Genomic DNA, 21,865 nt, shown 5'->3' on the forward strand with positions numbered 1-21,865 from the left:
AATATTCTGTAAATTTATTTTCGTTCCTTCATAACTTAGGTAAAGAAGTGTTGAAGACTATTATGTGGTCCGAAACGCTGGATGAAGTTTTCAAACAAAACTACAAATCAGATCCCGCACTATCGTGGCAATATTTCGGCTCCGACACGGGCATACTGCGCCATTATCCCGGCCTACAATGGCAGCGGCGCGGTAATCCGGAAAATGCCGACACCTATGATTGCCGCAAACGTTCGTGGTATATTGAGACTGCCACCTGCTCCAAGGATATTGTCATACTATTGGACAATTCGGGTTCGATGACCGGTTTCCGCAATCATGTTGCCAAATTTACAATACGCAGTATTTTGGATTCTTTCTCGAATAATGATTTTTTTACGGTTTTCAATTACTCCGCGGAGGTTCACGATATAATACCATGCTTTAAGGACGCCCTAGTGCAGGCCACACCTGAGAATATCAATGTGTTTAATGATGCCATTGAAGAGATCAAGCCTGAGGGATATGCGAACCTATCGTTGGCGTATGAGAAAGCATTTCAGCTATTGAAGAAATACTATATCGAACGCCGTTGCAATGAGACGTCCACTTGCAATCAAGCTATAATGGTTGTCACCGATGGCGTTGCTGGCAATACCACCGAAATTTTCGAAAAATATAATTGGGGCAATGGTGAGAACGGCACCATGAATATGAATATACGCATATTCACTTATCTGCTGGGCAAGGAAGTGACCAAGGTGCGCGAGATACAATGGATGGCCTGCTTGAATCGTGGCTACTATTCGCATGTGCAGACATTGGATGAGGTGCACGAGGAGGTGTTGAAGTATGTAGATGTGATAGCCACGCCGTTGGTGCTGCAAAATGAGGAACATCCGCCGACATGGACGCATTCGTTTACGGATCGAACGGTATGTAAGCCATACAAATTATTCAAAGTTTTAACCCCACACATATTCCAACTTGATTTCATTGCAGTATGAGCCGCGCGCTAACGATACTGGCACACGGCTTATGATCGCTGTGGGCGTTCCAGCCTTTGATCGTTCCTACCGCAATGAGAACTCTTCGAAGCGGGCACGTCTGCTTGGTGTAGCTGGCACCGATGTGCCGGTGGAGGATATCGATAAACTAACGCTGCCTTATAAGGTAAGTGAAGGATATCATTGAAACTTTAGAGAGTTGGACTTTTTAAATATCTTCAACATTGCAATGTAACCTGGATTATGGTATGTCCGTCTGAATTCCATCGGCCAATCGAGAACTAGTGTGGCGAAACCTTAAGTAGTCTGATGATTTACAAAAATAAAAGTGTTTTTTTTTTTCGAATCCCACTCCTACATATTATTTTCAGTAACCAATTTGAGGTACACGGCAGCTTCGGATTCAGTTTAGTATCCGCCAATATTGGAATTCTAAACTAGATCTGTAGATTAAGTGCTCTCTTCTAAATCATATTACCTTTATAGTTAGATAGTTTCAAAATTATGTCTTAGGTCTTTCTTCTTCTTAACAGGTGTACACACCGTTTACGCGGTTATAGGCGAGTTAACAACAGCACGCCAGTCGTTTCTCCTATTTGTTATGAGACGCCAATTGCACATTCCAAACGAAGCCAGGTCCTTCTCCATCAGTCTTCCTCCTCCTCAGCTTTGTCAGGCAGGTACTGTGTCGAATACTTTCAGAGCAGAAGTCTTTTCGTCCATTCGGACAACATGACCTATCCAGCGTAACCGTTGTCTCTTAATTCACTGAACTTATCGTTATATAACTCGTACAGCTCGTCGTTCCAGCGAATTCGTTATTCGCCGTTGCCAATGCGTAAAGGACAATAAATCTTGCGCAGAACCTTTCTCTCGAAAACTCGTAGGGGCGACTCATCAGATATTATCATTGTCCATGCCTCTGTACTATAAAGCAGAACGGAAATAATGAGTGACTTATAGAGTTTGGTTTTTGTTCGTCGAGAGAGGACTTTACAATTGCCTACTCAGTACGAAGTAGCACCTGTTGACAAGAGGTATTCTGCGTTGGATTTCGAGGCTGACGTTGTTGTTGGTGTTGATGCGGGTTCCAAGATAGACGAAATTATCTACGACTTCGTTATAACTGTCAACAGTAACTTCCCCTTGCGGGTAGGGGTTAGAATTTACCCGTGGAAAGGCATGCCTGTCGTAAGAGACGACTGAAATCCATATGCACTATGCCTTTCTTTCTGAGCTTGCCTTGTAATGTCAGCATAGTCTATGTCAGAAATAGTGCTATAATACTCAGCTTGAAATGATATTATAGGCTTTATATTTGTTCCTAGTATAAGGATATTTGTTGTTCAAGCGACAAATGTCACCAGTCATTGAGTTTTGGGGGCTCAAATGGTAGTATCAAAAGCTACAAGGTATTTACAGAGACTTTAACTTGGTACCACGTAGAGCAGTTAGCCCTTGGAGTTTACTCGAATCTGCTCATTGGGTTTGGCCCTTTGTGGTGATTCGTGGTGGCTGTGGTTGAAACTTAAAGGTAGGCAGGGTTGAAAAATTCAATCCAATGTGGAGTCGCATTGCGGCCGAGTGCCGGACCCAAAGTACGGCAGAGGTTTTAGATCGGCCTCGTACCCGACCAAGGCTGCTGAGGTGTCCCTATCTACCTGAACCAGTTGGAACCAAAATATACGTGCAAAATGCATTTATACTTTGGGCGCTGATCAACGCATTGCATTGATCTATGTTATTCTAGAAAGCACCGTGAGGTAAGGCCGTCGTCGGCAGGTACTCACGTAAATCACAACAATTATTGTCAACAGTAACTTGGGTGCCTAGTCGCGAGTTCGATGACTGTTTCTTTGATGACAGGAGATATTTCGTCTTCACTACTCCATTTGCTTCGCTTCCTTACTCATTCTGGAGAAAACAGAACTAACGGCGCGGTTGTTGAAGCCAATGTTATCGATGTCATCGGCGTAGCAGTTGTACACTTTTATAAAGGATAGTACATGCTCGATTAAGTTCTACCGCTCGAATTATTTTCTACAGCAGTAGATTGAAGAAGTCGCACGAAAGGGAGTCGCCTTTTCTCAAGTCTCGTTTGGTATCGTACGGCTTGGAGAGGTCCTTCCCGATTCTGACGGAGCTTTTGGCTTTATCCGTCGCTTATCGACAATCCGCCCAGAGCCTGGGACAAATTTAATGAAGCGGTTTCCATTCCCTCCAATTCACCAGGTTCGTAGAAAGTAACTATGGCGAATGAGAGGCTTCAACCATTGCCTTAAGGTGGACAGTAGAAGAGCAAGTTAGTCAGTTAGAACAGCTTACTTTGCGGCGATGTGAACCCTGCTAAGCGCTGGTAGTTCAATGGAACTTTTAATTTCCAATCTAGTCCAGAAATTCAGAATTTTAGGAAGTAAAAAAATCTTCTTGAAAATAGTAAATGTTAATCAGACATTAAGAATTTCCACTACTCTACTTGCAGCTTGGTGTAAATGGCTACTCGTATGTGGTTTCCAATAACGGTTACATGCTGCTGCATCCCGATTTACGTCCGATTTCGGTAAGTTAACACAGCTTAGCACCACAAATTGATGAAATAAAATACTCTCTCCTCTCACTAGAAAACTGGTATGCTCAATCCCAATTACAACAGTATAGATTTCACGGAAGTGGAGCACCTTTACGAGGATTCGGAACCACGCCAACCGGGTGAGTCCATACTGCAGCTGCGTAGTGCCATGGTCCAATATCAATCAGGTGAAGTCAAGGATATAAGCGTAAAGTTTCACTATGACAATATGCGTCGAGTATCCGAGGAGAAACAAGATTATTTCTTTGCGCCACTACCGAACACACCCTTTTCGTTAGGCATTGTATTGCCAAGTGAATATGGTAAGACCTGGATTAAGGTGGGTGAAGAGGTGATGAAGAACAAGCATATGAAAGTGAATATATCGGACTATTTTGTCGGTGACAACTGGAAAGTGCATCCCGCTTGGTAAGTTCGGTGGCAGAAATATAAAGTGTGAACAACTCTAAAGTTTTTTATCAACACTTTTTAGGGTTTATTGTAAGTACCATTACCTGGAAGGCCACGAATTCAAAACACCTGAAGCTGAGTTGCGCCATTTTCTTGCAAAGATGTTACAAAACGACTGGAAATGGTCCGAACAGTATGAAGAAGATGATTCAGACCGTGATGACACGGATGAAAGTAAGTGTTCTAGATTGTACTAATAGTCTTCTTATGTTATTACTTGAAATCAATGTAACTTGTGCACCCTTTCCACTGTAGTAAATTGCGGCCGCATAACGCTCGACGAGGATGCCTACTACTGCAACAAGGAGCTCGTGCAACTGCTCATCTTCGATGCCAAGGTAACAAACTCCAGTTACGGTGAGTGGAAATTCGCAAATGATGAGGAACGTAGGCTGATAGAAGGCTTTGGCGGTTCGTTGCGTTTTGCGGCCACCATGAGCGGCTTGACACGTTGGCAATTCATTTACGGTGAGGTTGAAGTGGAAAATGATCGTGAATTTGGCGACTATCATACGACAGCGATCGACGAGACTTGGTATAAGAGCGCCATATTGCAGCATCATCAAGAGCGCACTGAAAGCTTCGTGTACATGGTGAAGCATGCCAGCGATCCAATGGAGGATAACGAATTGATGGTTACCGCTTCGCATGCGATATTTCCACGCGATGGCGGTAGAGAGGCTCCTGCATGTGTTGTCGGCTTTCAATTTTCACATGCACGTATGATGGACCGATTCTTCAATATCACTTCGATAGATAATGTAAGTGGAAGTTCGTTAACTTGTTTTGTTTACAAATTAATTTTCGAATTGTTCCATGCATCTTTCTTTCGAAAATGTTCTCCAGTGCAATGGTTGCATAAAGACCTGTACGAGCGACGAGATAGATTGCTACGTCATAGACAATAATGCATACATTGTGATAGCGCAAAATGTCAATCATACTGGAAAATTCTTCGGCGACCACCAAGGTGACGTTATGGCGGCAATGGTGGAGAAGGGCTTCTTCCAAGCCATCAATGTTTACGATTATCAAGCGCTATGTCGCGAGGAAGTCGACGATTCCAGCGACGCGCAAGCTCTACTGCACGTAAGTCCCCAACGGCAAGAAGTAAAGAAGTCTATTATAATTTCCAATTTTCCCAAATACAGCCAATCAGATTGTTGAGCATAGGCTGGCGCTGGTTGGTCGCGCAGCTCTTCTGGCAATATGCGCGCATCAAATGGTGGGCGGACGGCGCACCATGTAAGTAGCCTCGCCTACATACTTTATATATTATTTATACTTATTCATTACACATTTCCAGTCTTGGAATATTCGGACGAGATCGACGACGACTACGAAGCGGCGCCGGATGCGTTTCCACGTCAACCGCAAAAAGACAAAGACATGAGTGACGATGGCAAATTATTATTTGAGATGAAGAAACCCGATCCGGTCTATAATCCATGCGATACGCGTTCAACACTCTATGTCTTACAACCGAATTCGCTCGAAGATATAAGCGACTATATAAAAGTGCCATATTCACGACCGTTTTATTTAAAGAAAATACCGAATACCAATCTTTTGTTGGTGGTGGTAAATGTTTTGATGCCATCGAAAGGTATGCGTTTGACCACGGAACCCGAACGTTTAGAATATGATATAGAGTTTCCATGCTATAAATTAAATATGAGCTTCTACGAGCGACGGCGTCTGGAGGAATGTTTCACCCAGCACCCAGAGGTAAATTTATGTGCTAATGTAAGGTATACTATATATGTATGAAGTTAGAGGAAGGAAGTGAATATATACGTGAAGTTTGTAATACCCAGAAGAAGACGTCGGTAAGTACGTACATATGTATATAAATCATCATTGTGACAAGCTGAGATGATTTAGCCATATCCGTCGGTATGTCTATATAAACTCGAACTAGTCCCTCAGTCTTTGAGATATTAAACTAAAATTTTGCACACGTCCTGTTCTCTCCAAGAAGGTGTTCATTTGTCGTGTCCTTGTATGGTTATTTATTAACGAAATTTGTTCACGAATTAGAGCACTGGAGAAAATTAATGAACCAGCTCCAAAACGCAGATGAATAAAAGCTTTACTGCGTACTAGGATAGCTGAAACCATTGTGGGAGAGAGAAAGATTCTTCTGACCACATTATTATAGAGCCTCTTAGTAGATGACTACTTAAGCTGCTTAAAAACAATGAGATTTAGTATCAAGGATACAGCAAAGTGGCTTAATGACAAGAATAAAAATCCGAGAACACTCTCTACGATATAGTAAAAAGAGGCTTAGCACAGCAAAGGGATGGTGCAATACGGTTGTGTTAAATATTATTCTATCCAAAACAACTATCGTTACTTTTACCAAAAGAAGATTCCTGCCGGTCTTAAGGACCCTAACATTTGGTAGCAGAGAGATAGACATATCTAATCAGGACAAATACTTTGATTAGAACCAAACTTGGTATATGACCTTCTTTTCACATTTCTATGTAATAGTTAGAAAAAGAGCGAAATCGGCCTGCTACCACTCCCATTGCTCCCATATAACAAAATTTTAAATTCAATTTGATTCTTTCGCTATCCAGTACACAAATCAAGAAATAATTAATATAACGAGATAAAACTTTGCACTATCAAAGATTATCTAAGTCCAACAAAAACTGTTAAAGTGTTTAGGCACCGAATATTTGCACCCCAGAACCTATTGTTGACTTATTACCGCAAATATCGATCTATATATAATAAATATGAGCAGCAGCTGTACAGTCTTGTAGAAGATTGTACCTTCTCTATTCAGCTCTGCAGTCCATGCTGATGAGCGCCGTTCGTTGAACGCTCTCCAGATTCTTCACAAGTTTGGTCTTTCCCTTTTCCATCACATAAAGACTCCATAGAACATAATAAGCTTGACTATGGTGTCGTAGAGCCAGAGGCTCTAGGAGGAGAGGCTGATGAGTCTGAAGTCTTTGGCCGTGTTGTGGAGCCCCTGCCAGTCATCGGGATGAACGTGACTCTTATTCGTCTCCAGGCTTCCGGGATATAACCCAGTCTTATTTAGTTCGCATAGATAGATGTCAACCAGTTTCATGACACCTTAAAAGCCTGTTGAATCTGCACTGTTATGATGTCATCCGGCTCTGGGACTTGAAAGGTTTGAATGAATTGATCGCCCATGTCAAGTGCCGATCATCCAGAAGGTCCACACAGACCGCGCAATCGTCTTGCGCCTACATCCGATTTGCATCCGTAAGATAACCCGAGGAGATGGGGTTCTTTGCAAGAACACGCCTGAATCTAGCGGGCTCATGGTAGCCTTCCACTTTTTCGCAGAAGCTTTTCCATGAATTCTTCTTTGCCTTCCTTAACTCAGAGTAGTATATTGTCAGTTCCATTTTTTACATCGTCCAATTGTCAGTTGAACCACACACACGGACCTTATAGAATAAACGTCTGGAGGACGCTCTGATTTCCGAAAGTTCTATAGTCCGCCAGAGAGCTTTATCCCTGCTTTTCGGTGTTTTCAATGAACAGGAGCTCTCCAGTGTAGTTTTATATGCCGAGCTGAAGATTTCGACCCACGACTACCGTGTCGTTGGTGACCAATGAGTCTACCCCCGACGCGCATGGGAGATTACGTCCGAGCCTCTTACGGTTCATTTCCCAGTTTGTACTCCTAGGATTTCTAGAAGACTTTCTAGGCGGACATTCTTCGACTAGACTGAACCCTATAAACCTATGTTTAGAGAAAAAGTGATCGTCAAGCATCCTCCAGTTTGGCATCAATAGGCCAATTCCGTTTGAGGTCAGGGTAAGGTTAAGAACCTCCTCCTCGCCTGCAGTAACAAATGTAGGAGAGTTTCCCCTGTTTTTCTTCCTTACTTGCTTATATTTCATTTTTTATTTATATATATATTTGTTTAATATCTTTTCAGGAGGAGAAATATACATATTGTGGCGATGCGACAGCGCTGCGATTGGACATTGTAAATTTATTGATGACCGTATTTATATTTTTATTAACGCGCTATTTACGCACTTAAATGTTTGTAAACATTTACTTATTTTTTACCCTATCGAACGAAAGTATGTAACTAAATACAAATTTTTTATGAAAAAAAACAGAAACAACAACCACAATGGCAACAGTAAAAATTAAGAAGAAAAATTTGCATTGTCACCAAAAATAATTTAGCACAATCCTCTTAACTGTATTGACTATAAATGCTCCTAGCGTTCTCTCTTATGTGAAATACCATGTAGACTTAAACGGAAACGCCAAAGAAAACAAAGACATTACTAAAATGAAAATAATGGTTAGAAAATTTAAAACAAAAAATGACTAGCAAAACTAGCGGAACTGTTTAATTTTTTTTACTGTATACACTTGTCTTGTACTTATGTATTGTATGTATGTATGACTGTAGGACTAAATACTTGAAACCGAAGTTAACTTTTCATCTTCTGCTTTCCGACGATAATCAAGTTTTTAACTGACGAAAAACCAACAACACAAAAGAAAATGTAAAAAGAAACACTTAAAAAACAACAACAAAAACAATTTTAGGATATTTTTTGAACAACAAACACACACACGCACACACGTGAAATGTATACATGTAACATAATGCAAATCACATACGGAATTGTTGCATGTTATGTGCTTTGCAATAGCAACAACAACAAGTACACAACATTTTGTTTGAGACAATGAGTAAAACGTATTTGCCAAAAAACCCAAAAAATTATTATAAATTATAACAAAATAAAAATACATAAGAAAACACAAAAAACTAATGAAATTAGATAAAGAAATCTACTTGGTTAAATTTTGATAGAATTTTATAACCGTTATGTACGTACCCCCTAGTCGAATTCGTTGATTAATGAGGCTTAGCCTTCAAGTTAACAGCTAAAATCAAAACAAAAACAAAAATGTTAAAATTAATTAGTTAAATGGTGGTAAATGAATGGCGGCGACTAAGCGCATAGTTAAGTGCAAGCTAAAATACTTATTACTTTGTTACTGTTAATTTATAGCGTAAATACTTGCCTACACGCATATGCATGTGTATATACATATGTAAGTATGTATGCATATGCGCCTATATTTGTGTATCTTTATATGTTAATGTACACTATCTTATGTACTACTTATATATATATTTGTATGTATATTTTGAAATGTAAACCAAAAAACAAAAGCAAATGATTTATAATTTATATATTGTATATGTATGTGTATGTAAAACGAAACATGTGTCTAGTACCACCAAACAACCAAACCGAGACCTGCCTATTTTGCATCCATTATAATTTTAAACATAATAGAGCATTGAGACGCACATTAGCTCGCATTTGTTAGCAGGCAAAGCGCTGAGAATTGCAATTTGTGGTTATGTGCTGATTTTGAAAGTTAGATATATGCCAGGAAAATCATAAAGAAAATTGATGTGAGGAATTTTTGGAAATTGTTAAGCCTTCTGTTAGATAGATCCTCAGAGATCACTTAGCGAAAACATTTCGAGGCTACTGATATTTTAAAATACACAAACTGCAGCAAAATCCAATCAGACTAATTTTATGAAGCTCTAGATAGTGATCCCAGCAGTTTGTATTGGCTATCAAAGAAGTATTCTTCCACTCCTTTAGAATAAATGTTAACAGCCTTCGCCCAATTCAACCCTTCAGCTTGCGGACGTTGACAATTAGGCAGTTTTCGGTAAATCCATTGGAATTTGAACGGCATATGCTAAAAAAACCATAAAGAAATTTAATGCGAAGAGCTCTTGAAGACTGTTAGGTCGTCTGCTCCCTCCGAGATCACTCAGCGATGACATTTCGAGACTTTTGATATTTTAAAATACACGAGTTGAATCAAAATCCAATCTGACCGGATTTGTGTACTCTTTTTATGAAGCATTAGACAGTGACCCCAGCACCTTTTGGTTATCAAACAAGTATTCTTCCACTCCTTTCGAGTAAATGTTAATAGCCTTCGCTCAATTCATTCCCTCAGCTTTCGGAAGTTGACAGTCAGGCCGTTTTTCGTAAATTCTTTGGAATTTATATGCTAAGAAAACCATAAAGAAATCTATTGCGGAGAGTTCTTGAAATCCTTTCGTACTAAGCGATCACGTTTTGAGACTTCCAATATTTAAAAATACATAAAGTCTAGCTAAATTCAATCGGGCCTGCAAATCCGTCGATTTTTGTACAGTTTCAGAGACTGATCTAAACAGAAATTTCCTAGCAAACAACTAAAGAATATCGAAATTTCATACTCGTTTCTCCTTTTCTGTCTCCTTTTAACTAAAAGTCAGCAGCCAACTTCAATCCTTCAGCTTTCATAGCTCGACAATCCAGCAATAATCTATCACATCTGTTGCCAGATCGAGCTTGAGTATTTGAAGCTAGGTTGTAGATCTCTAAAACTTTTGCGCGCACCTTTAGTTTACGGTAGCAGTTTAGATATAAAGTAGAAAAGAGTTCAGAACTTCTTAGAATTCGCTCAAAAGCTTCCTTTAGATAGAGCTTAGAATTAGAGCTTCCTTATATGCAAAGCAACAGTACACAAGGATTTATACAACGGCAAGCAATACTTCCTTAACTAAATCACCTTCGAAGAACAGGAGAACACGTTCAACTATAGCTTCTATGAAATAATGAACTGATTCGTGAATTGAGCAGGAGGACCAGTTCCGCAATAGAACGAGACATATCCCTGCGAACATAGCCGAAGATCTAACCTAAATTGGTAATGAGGCTTTTAGCAATAGCTTCTGCGAAAAAAACGAACAATTTTTTTATCTAACCTAAAATAAAAGGATTCATTTTACAATAGCTTCACGAAAAAACGAACTACTTTGTGATCTAACATAAATTAGCAATAGCTTCAATGGAAAACCGTACTATTTTGTGAGTCAGATCCTCAAAGAGTACGAAGTTAGCCAAAGATCTAAACCAAGTTGGTAATTGCTTCTATCTATATGATACTGCGATTCTTGGTGTACCTCAAATCATACCACAACAAAATTTAAAATGTCAGAGACAATGCCACAGCTTCATCTTGATTGATTTCCATAATTTTTTGCAAGGCTAAATCAATTATGGTAGGCTTTGAGGCTTATGCTTCATAATCTATAAATCCTTGCCAAAGGCTTCTGAAGATGGATCTAAACTTATCTATTGACAAACCGATTTGAGCCCATCACAAATCTGCTAAGCCGATTTATTTCGTTCGCAGCGCCTTCGGAAAAGAGATACGGCTCCAACATTGGGCTCCTGAGAGACCTTGAATAACAATATATGTCAAAGAATCAAGAACAATAATTTCGTACACCATCGGAAAAGACATACGGGTCTAACTTTGGGCTTCTGACAGATCCAAAAATGTATCTCTTGCTCTGAAAGTCGCTACTAGAATATTTGGATAACAATATCGCAAAAGACACTAACAAATCCAAAAATGTATCTCTTGCTCTGAAAGTCGCTGCTAGAGAGCTTAAATAATGATATCGCAAAGGACTCCGAAGAGATCCATAATTCATCTCTTGCACTGAAAGCTAGAGACCTCGAATAACAATTTATGTTCGTCTGTCAATCAAGAAAACTATTTTACGCCAAATTTTTGGGCCTATTTTAAGTTTGGGCATGAGGTAAAAAAAGACCACTTGACGGATATCCAAATTTCTGAATAAATGAACTTTTCCAATACTCTGACGTCCACAACCGATATCCAGTAATTTTAACAGTTAATTTCATCAGCAATAAAACGCCATTGAGTATAGTGCTGAAGGGTAGATATCTAACAGAAACAAATAATCTCGCATATCCAATTGCAATTCTCAACCAAGTTAAGCACAAATTACTTGAAAGGCTAACAACATTATAGCTATTCTTCCGTTTACATTATTTACACATTATTAAAGTAAATATCTCAAAGTATATGTATATAAAAATATATAAAGAAAAACAAAGGTTTACATTATTGACACTAAGTTGTCAAGAACACGAAAAAGTTTATTTTAATGAATTTTTAAAAAGAATTTTTTGTAAATTTTATGAAACTGACAAACACTAGTCACTAGTTTCATAAACAGCCACACAAAAATCTAATTATGTAAGATAATGCAAATGCAAACACAAAAGAAACAACCTTAACGCTAAGCGTTGAAGGTTCTAATTCTCGCAGCAACATTGTCGTCCTACAAAACTTAATTGAAATATAAAAAAAGAAAAAATGAAAAAAAAAATATATATATATATAACATTAACTGAGATGAGAGAAATTTATGATGAATTAATTCAACAGATTGCCTTTAAATTTAAAAGTAAATTTTTAAAATCGTAAATTATATTTATATGAATTTCTTACGATCATTAAGCGTAGTAAAATGAGAAAGAAATATTTATTTAAAAAACAAGCAAACTAAGTAAATATATAGTTATGTATATGAGAGAGAGATAATTAATAAATCAATTTTTTGAATATTAAAATGAAGATCAAAAAATTATTTGACCAACACTGTTAACTAATTAGTAAAATGCAAGTGGGAATAGTTTGTATAAAAACACTTTATGTAAAAAATCATAAATTTTATTTTAAACCAAACTCATCAATGTACACTAAATATGTAAAATAATATTGAGTTTTATTTAAAAAAAAGTTTTTTTTTTAATAATTTCTAAGCATAATAAAAGAACACAGAGAACTTCTGTCAACTGCGACAGCATAAACCGATTGAACCGTTTTTAAATATATAAATAAAGAACAAAAAGAAAATAAAAAAGAAATACATATATTTTTCAATTTTGAAAAAGTTCTTGCAACTTGCTGAGTGGGGCAATTTATTTATTTTTTAACTGGAAAAGGGAAACCTCCGCATTAGTCACCACTAATAAAGAACATAACGGATAATGCCAGTAAAGGTACTTTTTCAATAGGCTTTTTTTGACAGATCACGAGTGAGTCGTGCCAAGCTGTCATGTTAATATTGTTCAGTATTGTTTGGCATTTTATCATGGAAAGACTAATGCCTGAACAACGTTTAAAAATCGTTCAACTTTATTATAGAAATTCACGTTCTATAAAGAATGTGTTTCGCCTGCTTCGCTCTACCTATGATTAACATAATCGGCATACTGAGCGTAATATTCGCAATATCATCCCATCTTGAGACCCAGCATTCATTATTGAATAATATTCGACCACTTCCAGCACGCAGTGATGAAAATATAGCAGCCGTAACTGAGAGTGTACACGAAGACCGTGGAGAGTCGATTCGGCGCCGTTCGCAGCAACTCGGACTGAGATTTGGAACGGCTTGGCGTATTTTACGTCGAGGTCTTAAAAATGTACAAAATACAGTTTGTGCAAGAACTGAAGCCGCTCGACCTTACCAAGCGACAACGCTTCGGGCTATGGGCTCTTGAAAAGTTCCGAGTAGATCCCACGGCTTCTAGCCAAATTTTGTTCAGTGATAAGAACCCAATAAACAAACAAACTTTTACCATTTGGGACGAAAAGCAACCTAAAGAGCTACCATTGCATCCAGAAAAAACAACGGATGATTTGGGTTGTGTGCCGATGGAATCATCGGTGCATATTTCTTCAAAAACGATGACGGTGAGAACGTAAGGGGATGTTCGAGCAAGCAAATAACTGCAGCAATATTGCGACAGTGTTGCTTTTCTGCAGATACTCAGCTCATACTTATATTGCAACATTTTTGCGTCGAATATGATACTTTCCGATACTGCCGCAGTGATTGAGACTCGAACATCCCTAACCGTCAATGGCGGCCGTTATCGCGGGATGATAACCGACTGTTTGATACCTGAAATTGAAGCTCGTGATCCCGGCGACATTTGGTTTCAACAAGACGGCGTCACTTCCCACACATCGCGTCAATCAATGAATTTATTGAGAGAACACTTTGGTGAGCAAATGGCCACCAAGATCGTGGGATATCACACCATTAGACTTTCTTTTGTGGGGATATATAAAATCTAAAGTCTATGCGGGCAATTCCGCTTCGATTCATGCTTTAGAGCAAAACATCACGCGTGTCATTCGCCAGTTACCGGTCGAAATGCTCGAACGAGTCATCGATAATTAGACTCAACGGATGGAGCATCTGAGACGAAATGCGGCCAAGATTTGAGAAAGATAAATCTCCAAAAAATAAATGCCAATAATGTTTTTTCGAATAATAAAAAACACTCCCCATTAAATTTTAAGTTTCTTTGTTTTTTCTTAAAAAAAAATTAGGAATCCTCGAAATGGATCACGCTTTAGTAAGACACTTAGTAGATTCCCATTTCTACCCAATACCATGGTCTTTCCTATAGAGTTTCCTATAGAGTTGAACTTAAGTTCGGTCCTCAATATTGTCTGTCGTTCCAGAGAAGAGTGGATAAGAAGGAAGGTTCTCAGGGACGCAGGGATAGGACTCTATACAGATGGGTCCAAACTAGATATTCGAGTGGGAGGTGGTGTCGTTTCAACAAAATTCGATATCAAAATTCCTTTGCATCTACCAGACCTCTGTAGAGACTTTCGATTGGAGATCCCATCAATTAAAGAAAGAAAAGTGTTAAGAAGAAGAGGTTAACGCAATTGCATTGCATATTTATTATCGAACAAACAAACTAAATAAAAAAGTATAATTCTAGGTTATGTTAAAATTAACTATTTATAGAAACAGGTTTAGTAAATAGGAAGTGTACACAAATGGTAAATATTCATAATTATCTAAAAGTGGCGAGCTTTTAGAAAGCACAGTCGTTGAATAATTCACTAAATCTTTTTTCCTCGTTTAAAGATCCAAAAGCACCGGCTTTGTTTCCTTGGCACATTTCAACATCGAACGCATCATTTTGATGAAACCGGTGTCCTTCGACTTCTCCAAACCACGCTGTAAACGATTCTTCATTACAGCCACGAACTCGCGATTACTCAGCTGATTATCGTCTGCGAATTACGCACGAAGATATTGAAAGAGTTCAAAAAATAATAAAAACACACAAAATGCCATCTATACTCACTGTCTTCGTCGAAAATCGTGAATATAACATCGATCACATGATCTCTTAGATCCACCATAGCCACAGTTTTGGCCACATGTTTGAGTGTAGCCTGGTCAATCGATGCGCCCGCAATGTGATAGAACGTCAGTGCGGTGTCCACATCGTTAATATTATTCAAGAAGTGAAAGAAATCGAGATAATCTTTTTTGGAGATACCCAAATTATTATCCTTGAATTTACGCTTGACACGCTTCAACTTGCGCGACTTCTTCTTATGCGAATAACCAGCGTAGGCCACCAGTAGCTCAGCGAAGTCCACCTCAGTAATCAGACCTTCACTGTTTGGAGTTTTACGCTCGAATTCCAGCGTTAGGATTTCACGTTGCAGTTGAGCTTGGAATTGAATGAACTTTTGTATGGTCAATTTCTGGTCCAAATTCGGGCCGAAGAAGTAGTGAGTGAGCGCCGAGTTCACACCCTGTGAAAGTTGAAGTTTCAAAAACTCTACATTCAAGTATATCAGTAATTTGGCAACCAAGTGGTCAACTTAAGCCGCTTAGCCAATTTAATGAGTGAAAATGGGCGACACTTTAATGCGTGCAAATGGGAACTCAAAAGTACCGTTATCAACACAAAACGAAAATATGGATTAGTGAGTGAGAATGTAGCTGATTTTTACACAAAGCGACAAATAAACATAAATGAAAATGAAAAGTGGTGATGTGAGGTGGAGATGAGATGTGGTGAATCTCAAATTAGGTAAACAAAATAGTAGAATGTTAGTCGAGTAACATGATTTTTTAGCAATTATGAAACTATTTGATAGTTAATTTTCACAGTAAGCGAAAATAAATAAAGTATGGTTATGGGGAAAAAGGTGAATTTCGAATTAGCTGAGGAAAATAATTTTACAGTTATCCAGTTTCCATTAATCCAAAACGAAAATATGAAATGGTAAGTAAGTCATGATTAGTGCAAATTAATAGTGAAAATTAAAGTGGTGAATTTCAAAAAATGTTAGCAAAATAGTACAATGTTAGTCGGGGTATATATAATTTTTAGGACAAAAATTAATTTTAACAGTACGCGAAAATTAATGTTAACAAAAAGTAGGGGCATGGTGAAAAAGGTGAATTTCGTTTTAATTCCCCAGTCACAAATAAACGAAAACGAAAATGTGAGTTGTGGAGTAAAAATGCAGCTGATTGAAGAGCGGTAATGTAATGTGGTGAATTTCAAATTAGATAAGCAAAATAGTACCGTTATTAACACAAAGAAAAAATGTCAGCGAGTGACAATGTAGCTGATTTTTGCAGAAAGCGACAAATAAAAATTAATGGAAATGAAAAGTGGTGAGTTTCTAATTAAGTGAAAAAAGTACAATATTAGTCGGGCCAATATTTTTAGGCAAAAATTTAATTTTAACAATGAGCGAAAATGAACGATAACAAAAAGTAGGCTTATGGTGAAAAAGGTGAACTTCGAATTAGTTAAGTTACCCAGTTACCAATAACTCAAAACGAAAATATGAATTGGTGAGTAAAAATGCAGCTGATGGAAAGTGGTAATGTAAGGTGGTGAATTTTAAATTAGGTAAACAAAATAGTACCGTTAATAACACAAAGAGAATATGAATGTATGAAAATAATTACACAGTTACTCAGCTTCCATTAAATCAAAACGAAAATGCAAGTTGGTGAGTAAGTAATGATTAGTGAAAAGGAATCGTGAGAAATAAAAGGTGGTGAATTTCTAATTAAGTAAACAAATTAGTAAAATGTTAGTCGGGTCTATGGTTTTCAACCAAAAGTTAATTTTAACAGTAAGCGAAAATGAGCATTAACAAAAAGTAGGCTTATGGTGAAAAAGGTGAATTTCGAATTAGTGAAGCAAAATACTTATACAGTTACCCAAAGTAGTATATACCTTCATGGGCTTTGGTTTAGTAGGTAGTAGGTAAAATATTAATTATTGATTTTTGTGATTAGGCATTTGTTAGTTATGGCAGTTGTGGTTACAGTGGTGGTGGTGGTGGTGGTTTTGTGACAGTTTTGCATTAGTCGTTATTTACAAAAGATATGCAAAAGAGCAAAGATATAGAAAATACATTTTACAATTAGGAGATCATTTAGTAGACTAAAGTGGTAAAGTATGACAAATACATACATATTTACAAATATAGGCAATACAAATATACAATAATAAAATATAATAAGGACAGATATTTGTGGCAACGAGGAACACTAATCTACTCATACATATGTATTTTACAAGCAAAATAGAAAAAATAAAATATTTAGGTAATACGCTCATACCTTAAATGTATTGCCGGTAGCTGCATGATCACGATGCCTGATGCCGATGGTGGATTGTTGGCGCACCAAATCGGCGACCATTTCAAACTCTTCACTATCCACATCGCCATCGCCGTTCAGGTCGAACATTTGGAAAGCGATTTCAAAATGACGACGAGAAGCTAAAATGAAAAATAAAAATATTTATAATAAAGTTAAAAAAAATTTATGATAAAAAAAAATTATTAATAATAAATTTTATAAAAATAAATAAATAAATAAGTAAATTTTATAAAAATTATTATATTAAATTTAATAAAAGAAAATAATTTATGTTATGTATATATTTAAGTTATTCCATTCTTGTTGTAATTTTAATTTTTTTAAATAAATTTATTTTTTTAAATAAAAGCATTGAAACTTTTTTTAAATAAATTGAATTTATTTTTTATATTTAACTTTTTAAATAAAATTATTTCTTTCTTTCAACATAAAAAGCATAATAAACTCACTTGAGAGCACTGTTAGCAAGAATATGTAGTCCGAAAAGGTAATTAAACCAAAGGAGCCCAATTTGTAGAAAATACTGTCCTTCGCCAAATGCAGCTTCAAACACTCAGCAACATCCTGCACAAAATAAATATTAATTAGCTGACTTCTTCTAATAGAAACAAAGACAAAATTCAAAAACACGAAAATCAAACATGTTAAATGGTTAACGGTACTGCAATTGTTTTAATTTTTTTTCTTTGTTATGTATTCAACAAAACGGGTTAAACAATAAAGGGCATAGTTTGGCATACAAAGAGTTTGGAAAAAGTTAAGTGTCGAAAGCAGCTAAATTAGTGCAAGAACATTTATGTCTATAAATCTATAATATTTCTTGTTAAGCACAAGTTTTTGGGTCAGTAAAATTTTTGCAAGCCAAGCTAATTAGACGTGCTTGCCTTGCACGCACATTCATACTGGTGCTACATGCAAAATAAGTTAATTCGTATTATAACGGTGTATATAGAATCTTTATAAACATAGACTAGTGGGGGGTACACATAGCATTCGTTTATTCATACAATTACAGCCGATTTTTTATGGTTACTGTTATTTCTTTATTAATGACTTTTTGTCACAAATACCTCGCCTGCAACCTGTAAGTAGAGAGCATGTTTTATAGGTGGTGAGGAGAAAAAAGGTTTTTGTGATATTAGATACAGGGAGGAAATTTGGGCTGGTGTTTTGAAAAATGATGCTGTAAGTGGCTTAAAAATAGTTTACGTGGTAATTCAGATTTATTTACCCATTACACTAACATATTATTTATGTGTTATTTAATTTTTTTTGTTAACATTATCTTTTTTATTAGAATTAATATATTTATTTTTTATGGGATTAATATATTAAGTTTTAGTTTAATTTTCATATAATTTTTTTACATGACTGTTTTAATAGTTGATAAAGATAACTTATCAGCGTGACGAGCTGAGTCGATTTAGCGATGTCTGCCTGTACATATATACACAAACTAGTCCATCATTTTATTAAATAACTTTCTGAAATTTTGCACACGGTATTTTCTCTCCGCGAAACTGCTGTGTCGGAATCACCGATATCGAATCACTATAGCATACAGCTGCAATAGAAACCGACCACTCCAAACAACTTTTGTGTGGAAAACTTTTTTATTTCAAAAATAATCTTAACGAAATTTGGCAAAGAACCCTGTCCAAAACAACAACACAATATAAAATTAAATGATTCAGATCGAACCACTATAGCGTATAGCTGCCATACAAACTGAACAAAATCAACGTTTTGTAACGAAAACTTTTTTTTTTGGAAAAAATTGTTTAGATTAAATAACTATATCATATAGCTGCCTTAGAAACCGATCGCTCAAAATCGCTTTTTGTATGAAAAACTTTTTAATTTCACAAATAATCTTCTCGTAATTTGACACAGAGCATTTTCCAATGCAACGCGACTCTCTCGGAAGAAATTGTTTAGATTAAATAACTATATCATATAGCTGCCTTAGAAACCGATCGCTCAAAATCAACTTTTTGTATGAAAAACTTTTTAATTTCACAAATAATCTTCACAAAACTCGGCATAGATTATTTTCCAAGGCAACACAACAATCCGCAAAAATTGTTTAAATTGGATCTCTATACCGCCATACAAACTGACCGCTCAAAACTTAGATCAAGATCATTTTATACACTTTTATGCTATAATAAATGCTTGTTAAGAGAATGACAACTTCGATACAGCCGCAGTTAACATTTCTTCTTGTTTCTAATTATTTTCATTCTAATTGTTTAAGTTTTTTTTATATACAAATATGTATATATTTTTATTATTTAGGTTATTTCGTTTAATATTTTTTCATATTTATATTTTATATTATTATATATTAAAGTTATTTTACTTTTTTTTTGTAATTTTCACTTTAAATTTTCAAAATTTCAATTTTTAAATCCCAATCCTTAAATGTATTATATACGAAAAATATATACCTTCGGATCGTAACGGCGATATTGGTCAAGTCCCAAACCTATAAGCAAAAATAAGTTTTATTAGAGAGACTGACATTAATTTTCAATAATATAAATAATATATATGTTAGATAAAAATGTACAATAAAATGATTTGTCAAATTATTTTTCTTTTTCTTTGTATAAGATTACTTATTTTTTTATTTTTTTGTTAATTCGACATACCCTCTGGTTGCTTCATGCCTGGCGTCATGCTAGTTAGAAAGTCTTGTGGAGTCATAAAGATTTCATAGCGATCATCTGATGTCGGTACTTGTATAGTGGCAAAATAACGGAACACCTTATCAGGTGTCGAAAATTGACGTATACGATTTTCGTATTCGATAATCTGGCCAGACATGAAATGCAGAATTTTATTTATGCGCGTAATACATAATGATATGTCAAACACATATTAGAATTTCAAAGAAAAACATTTTCGCATAAGAACATAGTGAAATTAAGCAGAAAAAGTGAAAATAATTAACGGAATTTAAAAATAAATAATTACTTATATATGTACACTTTTTTAACATTTAAACGGACGTTGTATATTTAACCGTAGACAACTTTTTGTACGTTTGCCCTAATTTTGTTATAGTCGAATGACACATACCCTCGGGCTGCATCATGCCAGGATAAATCGAACGCAGAAAGTCATCAGGCGTCATGCAGACTTCAGTACTTGTAGCTGTGGTAAGACGTACTGTGGCGAAATAGCGAAAGATTTTGTCCGGTGTAGAATAGGCGCGTATACGGTTTTCATACTCAATGATCTTCAACCAGGGCAAGGGTAATTGCACGATCCATTCATTTATTTATATGAACACAGTGCATATGAACAAAATGTATGCAATCAAATGCATGGGTTGTGCATATTGTGCATATTTGGTTAACAAAAAGGTAATTTAAACACATGTAACATGAAATTAAAAGAAAATTAATTTAATTTACAACAGTGAACAGCTAAAAAAGAAATATATTATATATACAAAAAGTAAAATAAATTGACTTAATAAATAAAAATGACCTTTCAGAGATTAAGCTTAAACTAAGATTAAGCCAATAAAACGCCTACCTTCCACCTTTACAAAATATCCATACCTTGCGTTCGCGAAAACCCATTTTTTCCTTCACAGAACGCCTTTCCTTGCAAATAGCAGGTTCATCTTTACCATCCGATTCTTCCGCATCGCTATCATTATTATTCTTTACTTTATTTTTCTGCGGAATATCTTTGGGCTTTGGTGCGTCGGCATCAACTTTCGGCATTAATGCGCGCTTTAACCTAAATTTTGAATACATATTATATATAATTAATACATGCATTTAAAAAAAAATTATTTCCAGTAAGCGTAATATATTTATGCGTTCACATACCTCTTCCAGTCCAATATAGTTATGAAGAACAGTGTGCCAACAAATACATGAAAATATCTTGTTAGCCGCGGTGTGGGTTCCTCTTTGTGTCCAAATTTTTTATATCCGCGCACCGAATCAACCTTATTTGTTGTACTAGGAGCGGGCTGAAGTAGCAGCTGGTTGAAGTTTCGCTGGCCACCACCAATCGTTAAGGATTTTACCAGCAACTGCTGCACTCCATTCTGACGCCGCAAACTGGCGCCACAGTGTCGTAACAAGGACATTTTCTCCTAGTTTTATTGTTGCACAAATCTGAAGAAAAATTACTATATGTTGTTGTTGTCACTATACAATTTATAAACTTTACTATACACACATTTCACTTAGCAATTTTTGCAGTGTTTAACCAATAATCAAAACAAAAATTCGTATAATGTTCATTTATTTTGTGATAAATAATATGTTTTCATTTCGAAAAACCAAGAATGGAATGAATTCTACTTCTTCTTTTAGCAACACTTCACAATAAACAAAATCAGCTGTTTCAATCATAACAGTTAACCGTTTCACAAGTAACCGGGTTTTTGATATACTTTATTATTTAAAAATTTTGTTTTTAAC

General features: G+C 36.2%; 2 protein-coding genes across 6 annotated transcripts in view; one reads left to right on the top strand and one right to left on the bottom strand.

Moving 5' to 3' along the window:
* The window catches only part of LOC126752050 (voltage-dependent calcium channel subunit alpha-2/delta-3), a 44,944-nt gene extending 32,122 nt beyond the window's left edge, over nt 1–12,822 (top strand). Inside the window, exons 4-13 of the mRNA XM_050462589.1 lie at nt 40–914; nt 982–1,152; nt 3,469–3,546; nt 3,608–3,984; nt 4,049–4,200; nt 4,282–4,787; nt 4,873–5,115; nt 5,178–5,271; nt 5,333–5,754; nt 7,962–12,822. Coding sequence (XP_050318546.1) covers nt 40–914; nt 982–1,152; nt 3,469–3,546; nt 3,608–3,984; nt 4,049–4,200; nt 4,282–4,787; nt 4,873–5,115; nt 5,178–5,271; nt 5,333–5,754; nt 7,962–8,069 — 3,026 coding nt within the window. The 3' untranslated portion in view covers nt 8,070–12,822. The remainder of the gene's footprint in view (nt 1–39; nt 915–981; nt 1,153–3,468; nt 3,547–3,607; nt 3,985–4,048; nt 4,201–4,281; nt 4,788–4,872; nt 5,116–5,177; nt 5,272–5,332; nt 5,755–7,961) is intronic.
* A 1,804-nt stretch (nt 12,823–14,626) lies between these two features.
* LOC126752259 (calcium uptake protein 1 homolog, mitochondrial-like) lies at nt 14,627–21,748 on the bottom strand. 5 transcript variants are annotated; one of them, XM_050462944.1, is made up of 10 exons: nt 21,621–21,748; nt 21,263–21,556; nt 20,987–21,170; nt 20,069–20,231; nt 19,865–19,902; nt 18,485–18,496; nt 17,864–17,978; nt 17,373–17,533; nt 15,076–15,535; nt 14,627–15,001 (listed from the first exon to the last, which is right to left on the bottom strand). In XM_050462944.1, exons 2-10 carry the CDS (start codon nt 21,526–21,528, stop codon nt 14,847–14,849), a joined length of 1,554 nt encoding a protein of 517 aa, XP_050318901.1. In that variant the 5' UTR covers nt 21,529–21,556; nt 21,621–21,748; the 3' UTR covers nt 14,627–14,846. The 5 variants fall into 5 exon arrangements, with proteins under 5 accessions (XP_050318901.1, XP_050318903.1, XP_050318902.1 ...); XM_050462946.1 differs by lacking the exon at nt 20,069–20,231 and adding an exon at nt 20,499–20,658; XM_050462945.1 differs by having other exon boundaries at nt 21,263–21,570; nt 21,612–21,748.
* Between the last annotated feature and the right edge of the window lie 117 nt (nt 21,749–21,865).

The sequence above is a fragment of the Bactrocera neohumeralis genome, chromosome 3 (assembly GCF_024586455.1).
Source record: "Bactrocera neohumeralis isolate Rockhampton chromosome 3, APGP_CSIRO_Bneo_wtdbg2-racon-allhic-juicebox.fasta_v2, whole genome shotgun sequence".
Lineage (NCBI taxonomy): Eukaryota > Metazoa > Arthropoda > Insecta > Diptera > Tephritidae > Bactrocera > Bactrocera neohumeralis.